Source organism: Bos grunniens, chromosome 18 (genome assembly GCF_055505025.1).
Source record: "Bos grunniens cultivar Pamir isolate PY7600 chromosome 18, Bosgru_T2T1.0, whole genome shotgun sequence".
In the NCBI taxonomy this organism is placed as follows: Eukaryota; Metazoa; Chordata; class Mammalia; order Artiodactyla; family Bovidae; genus Bos; species Bos grunniens.
In genome coordinates this window covers 15,741,225-15,757,714 of record NC_141182.1, presented here as the reverse complement: position 1 = coordinate 15,757,714, position 16,490 = coordinate 15,741,225, and the positions used below count along the sequence as shown (strand labels likewise).

The following is a 16,490-nucleotide window of genomic DNA, read 5'->3' as shown; positions in this document are numbered from 1 at the left end:
CAATTCCTGTGCTCTTTCTATGATCCAGTGGATGTTGGCAATTTGATCTCTGGTTCCTATGCCTTTTCTGAATCTAGTTTGTCTTGTACATCTGTAAGTTCTCAGTTCACATGCTGTTGAAGCTGGTCTTGAAGGATTTTGAGCATTACCATGCTAGCATGTGAAATTAGCACAATTGTGTGGTAGTTTGAACATTCTTTGGCATTGCCCTTCTTTGGGATTGGAATAAAAACTGACCTTTTCCAGTCCTGTGGCCACTGCTGAGTCTTCCAAATTTGCTGGCATATATAGTTACGTTTTCCATAAAGGTTATCAAGGGTGCCTAAATTCTTTGACCCAGAAAATTTGAATAGATAAATGGTAACAATCTGGTTTGAGATATGAAATATTAAATGTTCTATTTGGTTTTTTTCAATATAAGTTTTAATTGGTTTGTACTTCTCTGTCAGATTCTAAGTCATCCTTGGAATGTAGCTAGCCAGCTGGGAAACAGGGCCAACAGGTATCTTATATATCCATGATTAACTATATCACTTATATATTTCAAAAATGGCATCAGCTTAACTGCTTAATAAAGGCTTTTGAAATAACTGGCATAAAGTGAACACAGAAATTTAACTTACTCAGATCTAAAGAAACTGGGTTGATTTTTACTTGTGATCATGAATCAACAGGGCATATTAATAGATTTTAGGGGGAAATTAGAGCTCACTTTAAATATAAGCTTACATTATAACAGTAATAACAGGCTTTTTTAAATTTTTCCACAGTTCTTAGTGGTCTCTGTTCTAATGACTGTCCTCGTAAGATAACAGTAAGTAACCTTAATTCTTAGTTGTAAATATTTCTGTTAAAGTTCTCTGCATGATAGATACACACAAAATAGTTGTTATAGGCTAAATCAAATTGATGTTACTTTTAAAAGTGATTAAAATGTCCTTCATTGCTCAAGTAAAGTTTCCTAGGAATAAAGTTCCTTTCCTAAAAACTTTCTCACCTCAAGGTTTATTTCCTTAATGAGTCTTCTCTGATACACTTGGAAAAATGACCACAGCTCCCATCATTTCTGGGCATCCTGCTGCCGTTTCACATGTGTAATACTTGGTCACACTTTATCTGTTCATATTTAATGCATTTCCCCAGACTGTAATCCCTTGAGGTCAAGAACCGTGCCATCTTTGAATACCTCATTCATAGCACAGGGTCAAGCATATAGTAGATAAGTAATGGATTTTTGGTATAATCTTAATATTGACTTGCTGTCTAGTGGAATGTTTCCATGAAATAACAAAATGTGAAAATAATAAGAAACTGTCAATTCACTTAAATTGTAATGAGAATACTAAATTTTATTTAAAAGCATGAGTGCATTCACAGGTGTGTGTATGTGTGTGTGTGTTGGTATATTCTTGTTTGAGTCCTTGTAGTAACCTTTGTTACATAAGGAATTACCCTGAATTTAAAGATGAGAAAACTTGAGGCTCAGAGAAATAAACTGTCCAAAGTCATAGAGCCATTAAATAGTGTAACTAAAACACAGAACTAGGTATTCTGATTATAGCCTCATATTTTTAACACACCTTTAAAGCACTGCTTCATCATCAACGTCCTGTGTATGGTTGGGAAACGTCCTATATTTAACACATTTGGAATCCCTGACCCAGAGGTTTGCATGCAAAGATTTAATCTAGATTCTTCTTGAGAGCAAGACCTCTGGAGAAGTGAAGACTGTCAGAAGAAGTTGGTCTGTGAGTTGTGAAGCAAAGATGGCCCAGATTGAAGCAAAAGGGCCATGCCTTTGTATTCTGCATCAATCAGACATTGCATGCAGGCAGTCCCCAGGAAGGGGTTATAATTTGTACAGGCCAGCTCCCTTTGGCTGAGAACAATTTTTAGGTTAAGAACTCAGCTGTGAGCTATCCTCAACCAATACTTGGAGCAGCTCAGGGAATACTGTCTCACTCCTAAAGGGGACGTCTGTCACCACAGCCACTATGAGTACCACATGAGTACCTGGTCAGACATATCTGCTTTCATATCAAAAATGTGGACATATCGAAGGGGAGGTCTGAGGAGGAGAGATGCAGAGGGTACATGGGAATTCTTGGAAAACTTTGCACTTAATTTTGCTGTGAATCTGAAACTGCTAATAAAAATAATGTCTGTTTTTTTTTAATTAAGTTCAAGTCTGACTAACTGGAGGCCAAAGATTAACTTGGCTATTCAAGAATTGTCTACCCAGTTTGTGAAACATTCAGACCCTTTGTTCCTCTTTTCTCTGATAGTCCCATCATGTGGCTCTTTCATTACCCTAGTCAAGCAAAGTTTTAGCAGAAAAATTGGTAGAAAAGGCCGTTCGCTTAAGGCAGGTTATATTTCTGAGATCACTAGTGCTCCCATTCTCCATATCTTAAATTTAGGAGAACAGAGTCATTGAGAAAGTCACGTAAGTAAAGTGCAGCATGCAAAGCGGCTCTTACAGTGGTCATCTTAGCAGTCCAGCACCTTTGGGCTTTTCTGCAGGTGATACACCTGCCTCCCACTCACTCATTGATTACTTTATTTGAAGTTCAGATCCTATTGAACTGCCCTTCACATCTATCATTTTCCTTCCCCACTTATCAGTGATCACAATTTTGTGGCAAACTAAAAGAAACAAATATACACTATTCTACCCCAGTTTTCCATATATCAAACGTATGCCCACTTGTGAAATTATTTATTTCATGATAAAGTGGGCCTTCTTGATATTGCTTTGATATCAGATCCACTTGATCATAGTAGAAAATGTTATGATAGATATGACCCAGTATGAGACTAAGAGGAAAAGGTGCATACCATATGGTATTCTTACCACTTGAGTTAAATCATGAATTGAATAAATACTGTTCTGCTGCCTATATATTCCCAGCTGCTACAGGCAACCTGTCTGATACATGGAGAGAGGAAAGAATATTTAAGTCAGCAATTAGTCTCACCCAAATTTCTTTATTTCCAGATTCCTTCATTTTCATTCAACTTTAGCTACTCACTCCCATGTCTAACCTTGTGCTTTGTTTGCTTTGTGTTCAGTCGCTCAATCGACTGATGTCCAACTCTTTGCAACTCTGTGCGCTGTGGCCCACCTGGCTCCTCTGTCCATGGGATTTTCCCAGCAAGAATACTGGAGTGGGTTGCCATCTCCTCCTCTAGGGGATCTTCCCAACCCAAGATCAAACCCGTGGCTACCTGCTTCTCCTGACTTGCAGGTGGATTCTTTACCACTATAATGATAAACCTTATCTACCAGAAATGTTTTACTTTTGAAATCTCAGTGCCACCATGTTTAACTCCCATAAAGCACTATGCTTTTACTCTACCTGCCTGGCAAAGTTACACCCCTGGGTTAATCCAACTGTCTGTTTTGTTCACTCCCAGCTCTAGGCTATTAGGCATTTCTAAAGAAAAATAAACAGCCCTGAATGTTGTCACCACCACTGACTCATTGTCGTGAACCTCAAATGAGTATTTCTAATTGTATCATAGTGTTACATGGATTTCTGGACACCTTTTCTTAGGGTACTTTCAGGATTTTCTCTTTGTCTTTGATTTTCTACTGATTTGAGTGTGATAATGTATAGATATAGGTTTTTAGGTATTTTTCCTGTTTGGTATTTTCTAAAAACTTCCTGGATCTGTGGTTTGGTTTCTGTCACTAATTTTGGAAAATTCTTATATTATTTCCTCAAATATTTCTTGTTCTTTTTTCCCATTTCCTTTTGGTAGTCCCACAATACATATGTTATACCTTCGATAACTGTCCCACAGTTCTTAGATAGTCTGTTCCAAATTTTCATTAGTTTTTCTCTTTGCAATTCAGTTTTGGAAGTTTCTATTGATATATCTTCAGGCTTGCTGATCCTTTCCTCATCTGTATCCAGTCTACTGATGAGCCCATCAAACGCATTTTTCATTTCTATTGCAGTATTTTTTGTTTGTTTGTTTGTTTCTTCCAAACTTTAAAGTCTTTATTTTTTATTTATTTATTTTTTTACGTGGTTTGGATCTATTTTTTTTTAATTTTATTTTATTTTTAAACTTTACATAATTGTATTAGTTTTGCCAAATATCAAAATGAATCCGCCACAGGTATACATGTGTTCCCCATCCTGAACCCTCCTCCCTCCTCCCTCCCCATACCATCCCTCTGGGTCGTCCCAGTGCACTAGCCCCAAGCATCCAGTATCCTGCATCGAACCTGGACTGGCAACTCGTTTCTTACATGATATTATACATGTTTCAATGCCATTCTCCCAAATCTTCCCACCCTCTCCCTCTCCCAGAGTCCATAAGGCTGCAGTATTTTTTATTTCTACCATTTCCTTTAGATTCTTTCTTGGCATTTCCATCTCTCTGCCTATATTAACAATCTTTTATTGCATATTGTCTACTTTTTTCCATTAGAGGTGTTATCATATTAATCAGTTATTTTAATTTCTGGTCTGATAAATCCAGCATTCCTGCCATATCTGAGTCTGCTTCTGATGCTTGCTTTGTCTACTCACACTTTGTTCTCTGCCTTTTAGCATGCTTTGAAATTTTTGTTGAGAGCCAGACATGAGGTATTGGGTGAAAGGAACTGTGGTAGATCAGCCTTCACGATGAGGATTTATGTTTATCTGCTAGGAGCTAAGACTGTGTTACTGTTTGCAGTAGCTCTGCTGTCAAGAGACAGAAGTTCCCTCTAGCATCTTTGTTTTTGTCTCTATTGTCTTTGTGTCACCCTACAGACTTCTCTTAAAGGGATCAGAGGTCTTCAGATCTTTTAACTGTAATCTCATTATTAGCAACCCAATTGATGTGGTGGTGAAGTATAAAACTATGGTAGGAAAAGCATCCTATAATCCTCTGATTAAATCTCAGACTTTAGTGAACCTGTGTCCCTAAGCTGTGACTTGCACAAGTGCTTCTCAGCTTGCCCTCCTCTACAGGTTAAATAGGAACTCTCAAACTAGTTCACACTGATTCTCCAGCAATGTTTCAATCACAGTTTAAGTGTTCCTCCCAGTACTGGTTCTAATTTCACTCTTCTGCTTCTGGGCTTCTGCTCCCAATAAGCTGTGATTCCTAAAACATGTTAAATGCTATGATATAAGGGGTAAGAGGGCTTTCCCAGTGACTCAGTGGTAAAGAATCCTCCTGCCAGTGCAGGAGATGCAGGTTCAGTCCCTGGGTCAGGAAGATCCCCTGGAGGAGGAAATGGCAACCAACTCCAGTATTCATGCCAGGAAAATCCCATGGACAGAGGAGCCTGGTGGGCTGCAGTCCATGGGATGGCAAAGAGTCAGACACAACTGAGCAGCTGAGCATGCATGCCTCCCAAAGGGTAAGAAACCAAACACATAGGCTCAGGTATCAGTCATATCATATCCAATGGTAATGCAGAGTAAAGATTGAATTACTCATATGTACATAGTACAGAGCAGCAGTTCTCAAAACTTCTTAATCTGAAGACTCCAAGTAGTTGTTCTTATGTGAGTTTTGTTTATCAGTTTTCTATTTGAAATTAAAACTGGAACAATTTTAAGTATTTCTATTAAATCATTTTAAAACAATAAAACCATTACATGTTAACCTCTGTTTTATTAAATAATAATTTCCCGAAATTCAACAGTGGCAGTTACTTAAGTTAGTTGTAATGTGGAATTTGAAGCTATATCAGTGAATTTTTCCAACTCTGTCACATAACTTACTGGTTATTTAGAAGTCTGTTGTTTAATTTCCACTCATTTATTAATTTCTCATGTTTCTTTCTGTGGTTGTTTTTGTTTTGTTTTGTTTGGCCACACTGAGTCTTCATTGCAGTGCAAAAGCTCCTCATTGTTGTGTGTGGGCTCTGTTACTGATTTCAAGTTCAATTCTGTTGTGGTGAGAGAACAAACTGTAAAAATTTCAGTACTTTTACCTTGATTGGAACTTGTTTTATGGTCTAGTGTATGTTTCCCCTTAGAGAATGTTCCTTGTATGTTTGAGAAGAGTATGTGTTCTGCTAAAGTTGAGGAGTGTTCTAATCTACAAAATCTATTCTAGTGTTGGCCAAGTCTTTGCTTCATTGGTCTATCCATTAATGACACTAGTGAATTATTAGTAATTCTAAGAGTATCCCCTGTTGTTATCTATTTCGACCATCAATACCTCATATATTTGAGAACTCAATTAGGCACATTTATGTTTATAATTTTGTCTTCTTGATGCATTGACTCTTTAGTCATTATAAACTCCCATTTTATGTCTCCAATAACATTTTTATGTTAAAGTCTGTTTTGTCTGATATTAATATGGCTACTCCAGCTCTTATTTGGTTACTGTTTCCATGGTACATCTTTTCCATGCTTTTACTTTCAACCTATTTGTTGTAAAAACATTTGTTTTTAAAGTGTGTCTTTTATAGACAGCATATACTTGGAAGATGTTGTTCTATCCTGCTCATCTCTGCCTTTTGATAGCAGTGTTTAATCTATTTACATTTACTATAATTACTAGTAAGGTAGGTTTATGTCTGCCATTTTGCTATTTTGTTCCTTAGTGTTGCTGCTGATTACCCACACTTGTTACCAATGGGGTTTTTGGACTCCAGGGGTCCTTGTGCCACACTTTGAGAACTGTTATATGGAGGAATCATGTCTGGATTTCTGGATTCTTGTTTTTCAATGTCAGAGTGACTGGTGCATGGTGGGAAGTTAATTTCAGCTCTAGGCCTCATAACAGAGACTTGTTTATATGATTTTTTTTAATTGACTATAGGAGAAAAGAAAAAACTTATAAAATCTGTAAAATAAGATAGTATAGATAGGAGTATGAAATTTCCAAATGTGAATTAGAAAAAAATATTCAGGAATTTAATTGGGAAGGTTCACAAAATACAGTACTTATAGCCTAAGATACCAGTCTTCCAGTACAGAAACTAGACCATGGGTAATAAAATGAATCTGAGGTTACAACACTGTGATAAATATAGTCTCACAAGTATTATCTCCAAGCCTCACTGCAATGAGACAGGTTTAAAATATTAAAGGGCATTCACCATTCCAAAGAAACAAACCCATAAGAGATGAAATATTTTGTGTTAAGTATATATCACATTAGTGATGTTTGTTACTAAGCATGTGAAGTAATTTACAGCTAGTAGAAGTGATAAATGTTTGTATTTATGCATTGGGTGACATATATAAGAATGCCATGTTTATCATGGCAAAAAAAATGGAAATGAGTGTTGATCAACAAAAGAATGAAAAATATTTGTGCTATAATCATGCAGTGGAGTACTCCCCACCTGTGCATCAGGTGACATACATAAGAATGCTATGTTTCTCATGGCCAAAGAAAATGGAAACAAGTGTTGATCAGCAAAAGAATGAAAAATATTTATGCTATAATCATGCAGTAGAATACAACCTTGAACTATAGTACATGCTTAATCATGGATGAGTCTCACATTAATGTATTTTTTAAACAGTCACAGAAGGATACATAAAGTATGGTTCCATTTACATAGAAATTTAAAAGAGGCATAACCAAATATATTTTAACATTTATATATATGATAAAACTCACATCTTCCTTAACTGGAAAAGAATGTATTCTCTAAGTCTAGTGCAGGATATAAAATGTTTTAGAACAACTCATCAGTATTTTTTATTCTATTAGGATTACAATGGATGGATTTTATTTATATTTACTGGGAAAATATAAACTATTCCAGTTCATTCCTGAAGGGAAAAGCAATGCTATAGTCAACAGAAATGTCATAATAAAACTACTTAAGGTGGGACCAAAAGTAGTAAAGAAAATTCTTCCTAAAATATTCATCTTTATGTAATAAGGAAGAGACATTATTAGATTTTAGAACTATCCAATAAAATCAATGAACTATATAAATAAAATTATCAAATCATTTAAAGTTAAGCATTTTCTACTAATACAAGGTTTTTAATAACCATAACACTGGTTATCTATTTATGAACATGTTCTCTAACTGCTATCTAATATGTAAGAATTTTATATAGAAGTATTTACTTTTTGTAATAGATTTGCCTGAAACTTCCGATGATGCAATTACTTTCCAAGGCTTAACTATTTCTTTTTTATTGTAGCCCTTTGGAGTAAATCAACCTGGACCTTACATCATGTATACAACTGTAGATGCAAATGGCTATCTCAAAAATGGTTCAGGTAAGACTAGATATGCATAACAGTACATTTAATCAGTATATTGGGTTGGCCAAAAATTTTGTAACATCTTCCAGAAAAACCCAAACAAACTTTTTGGCCAACCACATATTAACAAAGTAAACTGAATGGCAAAAATTTCGTTGTGTTTTCACACTCTTTATAAAATCTTCACTTTTTATATTATACTTTGTCTTTCTGTATACTTACATCAGTAGATTACAAAAAGTCCTCATGACAAATATATTAAAACTAAATTCTTTATATATGCCTATTGTATGGAGCCAAATCATTGTCCTTATTTTTCAGTTGAAGTAACAGAGATTAGGAATGATTACTTGAGACATCTTGATCAAAGTGGTGAATTTGTTAACAGAGCTCATCTTAAAAGAAGTAAAAATTAGGAATTCAATCTACTATATTAATCCTAGTTTTTTTATATGTCGAATAGAAACTGGAATATTATACAAATTTATATAATATGTAAATTGTTTTGATATGTGACTATAAAGAAAAATCTTGTTTTACATTTGAATAAAGGGAAATGCAATCAAAGCAAATGGGAAATAATACAAAGCAAAGGATGTCTGATCTTAACAGATGGCTTAGCTGACTGAGATAAGGTCCAAACAGTTCAATTCTCTAAGAAGGAAAAGGAATCCTAACATACACGTATGCTTCTTTGAGACTGCTAAAGTCCTAACCGTGAAGAAGTACATGTAAACAGAGTTATTGTTACTCCTCCATTTTTAAATGAACTAAATTAAAAAGAACTCATTATATGGCAATTTTCATTTTATACAATTTTATTAAATATGCCAGAGTGTACTTCATTTTAAGCTAATTGTACACATTTAACACTGTCATCATGCTACTTCATCAGCACAGAAACATTCCATAAAACAAGAACTGAAAAAGTCAAGGAGAAACTGACAAACTCAATCACAGTCTACCCCTGGACAACACGGGAGGTCAGGCACGCCGACCCTGTGCGGCTGGAAACCCTGCCTGTGATCTATAGTTGGGCCCAATTCCTCCATATCCTTCAGTTCAGCCAAGTGTGCATTCTGTAGTACTGTAGTATTACTATTGAGAAAAATCTGCATATGAGCAGACCTGAGCAGTTCAAACTTGTGTTATTCAAGAGTCAATTGTATAGTCAAATATGTTGATACACCACTGTCAGTCAGAGAAACAATCTGGATATAGATGATTTGAATAAATTACTTATTTACACTTTAAAACATACGTATATTAAACTATACAATAGATTCCAGGACAAACTGGTTTTATTTTTTATCAGCGAACTCTTTTAGACTTCTTTTTTAAAAAGTATTTATTTTACTTTTGCCTGCACTGGGCCTTGGTGTGGCACACCGTGGTGCACTTGCTCCAGAGAGCATGGGCTCTGTGATGGTATCACAGCTGCCCCACAGCATGTGCGGTCCTGGTTCCATGATCAGGGCCTGAACCCACGTCCCCTGCACCAGAAGGCAGATTCTCAACCACTGCACCACCAGGGAAGTCCCTCTTTTAGACTTTCAAGATGCTGATAATTTCAGTTCTAGATTAAATGTTTCAGAATGCAGAAAAAGATGAAGTTATTCATTCATGTTATGAAGCTAATATAACTTCATAAAGCTGATATAATTTTATCGCTAGTTTACAAAGCCACTCTTGTATGGATCACAGCCTTGTCATGGCAAAGGGGCTGCCATAACTCAATGAAACTATTACCCATGCTGTGCAGGGACACCCAAGATGGATGGGTCACAGTGAAGAGTTCCAACAAAACATGCTTCACTGGAGGAGGAAATGGCAATCCACTCCAGTAGTCTTGCCACTCCAATCCGGAGACTACTGGAGTGGATCAAAAAGCAAAAAGATATGACACCGGAAGATGAGGCCCCCAGGTCAGAAGGTGTACAGTATGCTTCTTGGAAAGAGCGTAGGGCAATTACTAATAGTTCCAGAAAGAATGAAACGACTGGGCCAAAGCAGAAAGAATGTCAGTTGTGGATGTGAAAATGATGGTGGTGAAAATACAGTCCAATGCTGTAAAAACAATACTGCATAGGAACCTGGAACATTAGGTTCATTAAACAAGGTAAATGGGATGTGGTCACGCAGGAGATGGCAAGAGGGAACATCAACATCTTAAAATCAGTGAACTAAAATGGATGAAAATGGACGAATTTAATTCAGGGAACCATTGTATCTACTACTGTGGGCAAGAATCCCTTAGAAGAAATGGAGTAGGCCTCAGAGTCAACAAAAGAGTCCTAAACACAGTATTTGGGTGCAGTCTCAAAAACAACAGAATGATCTCGGTTCATTTCCAAGGCAAACCATTCAGCATCACAGTCAGCATTACAAGTCTGTGCCCCAACCATTAATGCCGAAGAAACTGAAGTTGACCAGTTCTCTGAAGACCTACATCAGTTAGATCTAACAATAAATGTCCTTTGGTGTCCTTTTCATCACAGGGGATTGGAATGCAAAAGTAGTAAGTCAAGAGATACCCAGAATAACAAGCAAGTTTGGCCATGGAGCACAAAATGAAGCAGGGCAAAGAATAATAGAGTTTTGTCAAGAGAACATGCTGATCATAGCAAATATACATTTCCTATAAGCCAAAAGATGACTCTACACATGGATATCACCAGGTGGGCAATACAGAAATCAGACTGATTATGTTATTTGCAGCTGAAGATGGAGAAGCTTTATATAAAGTCAGCAAAATCAAGACCTGGAGATGATTGGGGCTCAGATCGTGAGCTCTTTATTGCAAAATTCGGCATTAAATTGAAAGCAGGGAAGAGCACTAAGCCATTCAGGTATGACCTAAATTAAATCCCTTTCATTTATATAGTGGAGGTGATGAATAGATTCAGGGGATTAGATCTGGTAGACAGAGTGCCTAAAGAACTATGTATGGAGCTATGTAACATTATACAGGAGGCACTGACCAAAGCCATCCCAGAGAAAAAGAAATGCAAGAAGGCAAAGTGGTTGTTTGAGGAGGCTTTACCAATAGCTCTAGAAAGAAGAGAAACCAAAAGCAAGGGAGAAGGAAGATATACCCAACTGACTGCAGAGTTCTAGAGAATAGCAAGGAGAAATAAACAGGCCTCCTTAAATGAACAATGCAAAGAAATAGAGGAAAACAATAGAATGGGGAAGACTAGAGATCTCTTCAAGAAACTTGGAGATACCAAGGGAACAGTTCATGCAAAGATGGGCACAATAAAGGACAGAAACAGCAAAGACCTAACAGAAGCAGAAGAGCACTGAAGGCTGAGCACTGAAGAAGTAATGCTTCCCATTTGTGGTGTTGGAGAAGACTCTTAAGAGTTCTTGAAATGCAAGGAGATCAAACCAGTCAATCATAAAGGAAATCAACCCTGAATATTCATTGGAAGGACTGATGCTGAAGCTGAAACTCCAGTACTCTGGCCACCTGATATGAAGAACTCATTGGAAAAGACCGTGATGCTGGGAAAGATTGAAGGCAAAAGGAGAAGGGGGCAGCAGAGGAAGAGGTGGTTAGATAGCAACAACTCAGTGGGCATGAATTTGAACAAACTCCAGGAGACAGTGGAGGGGAGAGGAGCCTGGCGTTCTGTAGACCATGGGGTCACAAGGACTCAGACACGACTTAGAGACTGAGCAACAACAACAATACAAACTCAGCATATCTAAAACCCAAAATTTAGCCCACTTGCAAGCTATCAATCAAAAATGCTATCAAAAATACTATTCATTTAATTATATTTTGAAAGAATTTCTTAAGACCATCAATCAGGTGATTATCACAGGAATGTACTGATGGTTTAAAATGGGGGAAATTTCTTTATTTTCATAAGGGTAGATCAGTTTTTTAAAGACCTGTCTTCTTTTTTTTCATATAATAATATATTATTTAAATCTTTTCATGTCCATATAGCTAGTTATAGATTAAAATTAGGATTTTTTAAATTGAGGTATAGTTATATATATATATATATATATATATATATAACACTAAGTCAACTATACTTAGTGTTATATTAATTTCAGGAGTACAATATAGTTATGCAGTATTTTTATACATTATATTTCACTTAAAGTTGTTCTAAAATATTGGTTATATTTCCTGTGCTGAACATTATATCCGTGTATCTTATTTGTTTTATACCTAGTTGTTCTTAACTTTTAATTCCCATCCCCTCTATTGCCCGTCACCTCACTGCTCTTCCCTCTGGTGGTGATAGTGGTTTAGTTGCTAAGTTGTGTCCGACTCTTGTGACCCCATGCACTGTAGCCCATCAGGCTCCTCTGTCCATGGGATTCTCCACGCAAGAATACTGGAGTGGGTTGCCTTTGCTTCTCCATGTCCCTCTGGTAACCACTAGTTTGTACTCTGTATCTATAAGTCTGTTTCTCTTTTGTTGTATTCGTTTGTTCTATTTTTTAGACTCCATATAAGTAAAAACACAGTATTTGTCTTTCTATGACTTATTTCTTTTTTTTTTATTTTCCTTGTTTATGTCTTTTATTTTATTTTTTTTAATGAAGATTTTTTTTTTATTTTTATTTTATTTTTAAACTTTACATATTTGTAAAGCATAATACCCTCAAAGTCCATCCTTGTTGTTGCAAATGGCAAAATTTCATTCTTTTTAGTTCTAGTTTCCTGTGAAATTGTTTTACATATGGATACAGTAACTGGATAATTTGCTCCTTTTTTCCCAACTGTAAAGATAACTAAAGATATATTTGATATATTTTAGTGTGCTTAAATGAATAATACTTCACAGGAAAAAATCTAGAAAAATACTCATCAAATTGTTAACATTTATCTTGGGAGAGCAAGATTTCAAGAGATTCACGTCCTATTTGTTAGATTTTCATAACTATTTACTACTTTTAGTGCTTTTTTTTTTTTTAAGGTAAATTTTATGCAAATTTAAACCTACCAAAATACTCTTAAAATTAGATACAGAAAAAAAATTTTTAATAGGGATTGTTGTTCACAATATATATTTATTGAACTTCTGTTACAAGCCAGGCATTGATACCTAGTAATATATCTAATTAGATGTTAAAAACCCATTCAGTGATATTTACTACTCCTTGCTGTTTTTTTAAGCGAATGGAACAGTATTTCCCTAATGTGATTGCCCAAAACAAAAATGGAACTTCGGGTTTATTCTCACTCCATTAAATTCTTCCCTACACTGGGAAGGAATCTGTAAGCATAAAAACAAAGGAGAAAATATCTATAGAAAAACAAATACAACTGAATGAATAAGTCAAATAAATGCATACATTTTCATGGCCAAAAATAAAAGGCAGTAGCAAACTGGGAAAATCTAAATGTCCAAAAATAGAGAAATAATAAATTATGACATTTTATTATAGTTTCCAGCCTATGAAATATTTTAGAATAATTTTTGATGAAATGAACAGATGTTTAGGGTCTAACACTTGGGAAGGAGGCATATCTGTGTGCATAATCTAAATTGTATGAGTGTAGATGTTTTTAGTATACCCATGTGTAGGGAAAATATAAAAATAAAATGACATATAGAAATGTTACTAGGATTATCTTTTGGTTGTGGGATTTTCTTTATGTAGTTTTTGCATTTTAGTTTAGTACACTGATCATATGTTGCTATGAGAAATATATTTAATTTGAGAAATATGTTAATAAATAATCATAAATATTTTAACCATATGCTATATTTCATGCATAAATATACATTCTAAACAGGGAAGTAGCAGTTAATTAAGGAAGTACTATTGTGAAAACCTATGCCAAATTTTAAAGGATGAAATTTCTACTTTAAATGTTAATTAAGCATGTTGATGGGCTTCTCTGATGGCTCAGATGGTAAAGAATCTGCCTGCAGTGCGAGAGACCTGGGTTTGATCCCTGGGTTGGGAAGACCACCTGAAGAAGGGAATGGTAACCCTCTCCAGTATTCTGGCCTGGAGAATTCCACAGACAGAGGAACCCGGCAGGCTACAGTCCATGGGGTCACAGAGTCAGACATGACTGAGCAACTTTCACTTTCACTTTTCAGGCATGTTGGAATCTAAAGAAATTGGTTAAGCCATACCTTCCAACCCATCCTGCCCCACTTGTAGAGTACTTTCTACTCTAGGAAGAGAACGACCACGTAAATAGCCCTGGTTTTCTTAAAGAGCAGCTAAGGTCACTACTCACTAGTGGGTCATGAAATGATTTTAATGACTTTTGATAAGGACTTTATATTTAATAGAATAAAAGGTAAAAAATATCAAAAGTATCCCACATTAGTGTTGTTTCATGAAAGTTTTAGTATGTGTTTGTGTTCATAAGTGGTGATGACATGAAACTTAGTTTTTATTGTGGACTGTGGTCAAAAATGTTTGAAAGCCACTCTCAGAAACAGTAACTTGCCTTAGTGTTATTCAGAAAAGGCCTGGCCTAATTATCCTTTTTGCTTATAGACAGATTTTATCATTATTACCAAGTATTCTGTGGTCCTACTCTACTTCCTGGCAAAGTCAATAGCTAAATGTTATTAGACAATTATATTACAGAGGAGTCGTTAATTTTCTAAATAACTGTTTACTACTTTTATAAATTAGCTAGAAATCTACAATAAGGACCCAAATTTCCTAAATAATATTAAAGAAGAACTTAGTAGATAGGAGCATGTAGGCCAGATTGTGTGCATTAGTGAGTTGTTGGTCATTTCTAAATAATAACATTATTAGACCAACAAGTATTTTTCTACCTCTTAAATTGCTTATTTAGCCCTGCTGTTATAAAATTATTTCCCGTTAACATATCTGAGAAAAGCATTAGTAACCTTTACCTACTATACACCCTTCATCATAAGCCTCAAATATAAGAGCAGTTAAAATATATAGCAGACTGATGTAAAAGAAGCACTGAGAAAAAATGATTTGTTGTAACACATAATAAGCACTTTGTCTTTCTAAAATTTTAACCTTTCAGGTTTCTCCATTTTAATAAATAGCTGTCAATTAATTACATCTTCCAGTGTCCAAAAAAATGTATTATTCTTTATGTCCATTTCTCACCTACATATTTTCTGAAATTATCTCCAGAGTATAGTCATGTTCCATTTATCCACAGATAATTATCTATAAAAGAATTTTTTAGTCCTAGGTCATTTTATTTTAATCATTCATAATATTTTAAATTGTCATACCCAGAAATTTTAGCTTGAGTAATACTTAATCAGGCATATTTTTGTGTCAAAAACTGTAATTCATAACAAAAGAGAATGGAGTTATTATGCCCTGCTGGGTTATCCATGACACTCTTCTTATCTTAAAGAATGAATTCTTCTTACAAGAAGAATCATTCCCTTTCCTTAATCTTATACCAACTTAAGATCTGATAGGGACTGTCAATTCCACAGAGATTAAGATGAGAGCATGGCTAATAATGATTTTTTTTTCAGTGGAATGAAAGAGAAAAATGGAGGGAGGGAAATATGAAATAGCTCGTAAACAGTACTGATATATCCTCTTTATTTAATTGTAAGTTGAATTTATAAATTAATTAATTATAAGAAATGCAGAAAGTCTGAGAAACTGCAAGGGAAGTTTACAAATTATTCAGCTGTTGAGCAGTTAAAAATCCCATCTGCACAGTACAAGTGAGTCAAAGTCATATTCTGGGAAACCAAAAGAAAGAAAATAAGAAATTATAGTGTCAATGAAACCAAAAAATTTGGTTCATGAAATTCTATTTATGAACTGAGTTCTAGTATTATAGATACTAGACTGTAATACTAATACTAAAGGGAAAACTACCACATAACAGCTTTGAGAACAGAAAGTGGGGGAAAGAAGATAATTTGTCTATTCTGTGCTTTCTGCTAGCAAACGTTTTGTCATCCTACAATGTGTAAATTACTCAGCAAACTCTGTCTACATGTCAGTATATTTGGTACAGGAATTTAATTAAAATCTCACTCATTACTCAGTAATACTATTCCTTCTCATTCCTAAGTCTTACTTAAGGACTATTGTCATTAGCCATGTTTTCCTCTAACTTCAAGTTATGCACAACAGGAACCATAGAAAGCTGCTAAGAGCTACAGTGAAGATTTAAATTCACAAATATATTATGTATACAATGGCTGTTACATAAGAACCACCCAGTATATCCTGAACAAATGCAAGAATGAAGTAAAATTCTGGAGATGAAATAGAATGGCATTTGGTAAAAAGGGGAAAAAAAGAAGGTATTTGGGGAAAAAAAAACTAGATTTTGC

General features: G+C 35.2%; 2 protein-coding genes across 2 annotated transcripts in view; one reads left to right on the top strand and one right to left on the bottom strand.

The window, feature by feature from the left end:
* The window catches only part of LOC147353154 (uncharacterized), an 82,463-nt gene that overhangs the window by 6,990 nt on the left and 58,983 nt on the right, over positions 1-16,490 (bottom strand). The window lies entirely within an intron of this gene.
* Positions 1-16,490, top strand: part of ITFG1 (integrin alpha FG-GAP repeat containing 1) — a 308,752-nt gene that overhangs the window by 249,980 nt on the left and 42,282 nt on the right. The window contains exons 13-14 of the mRNA XM_086350567.1: positions 771-814; positions 8,133-8,211. Of these exons, the coding sequence (XP_086206693.1) occupies positions 771-814; positions 8,133-8,211 (123 nt within the window). The remainder of the gene's footprint in view (positions 1-770; positions 815-8,132; positions 8,212-16,490) is intronic.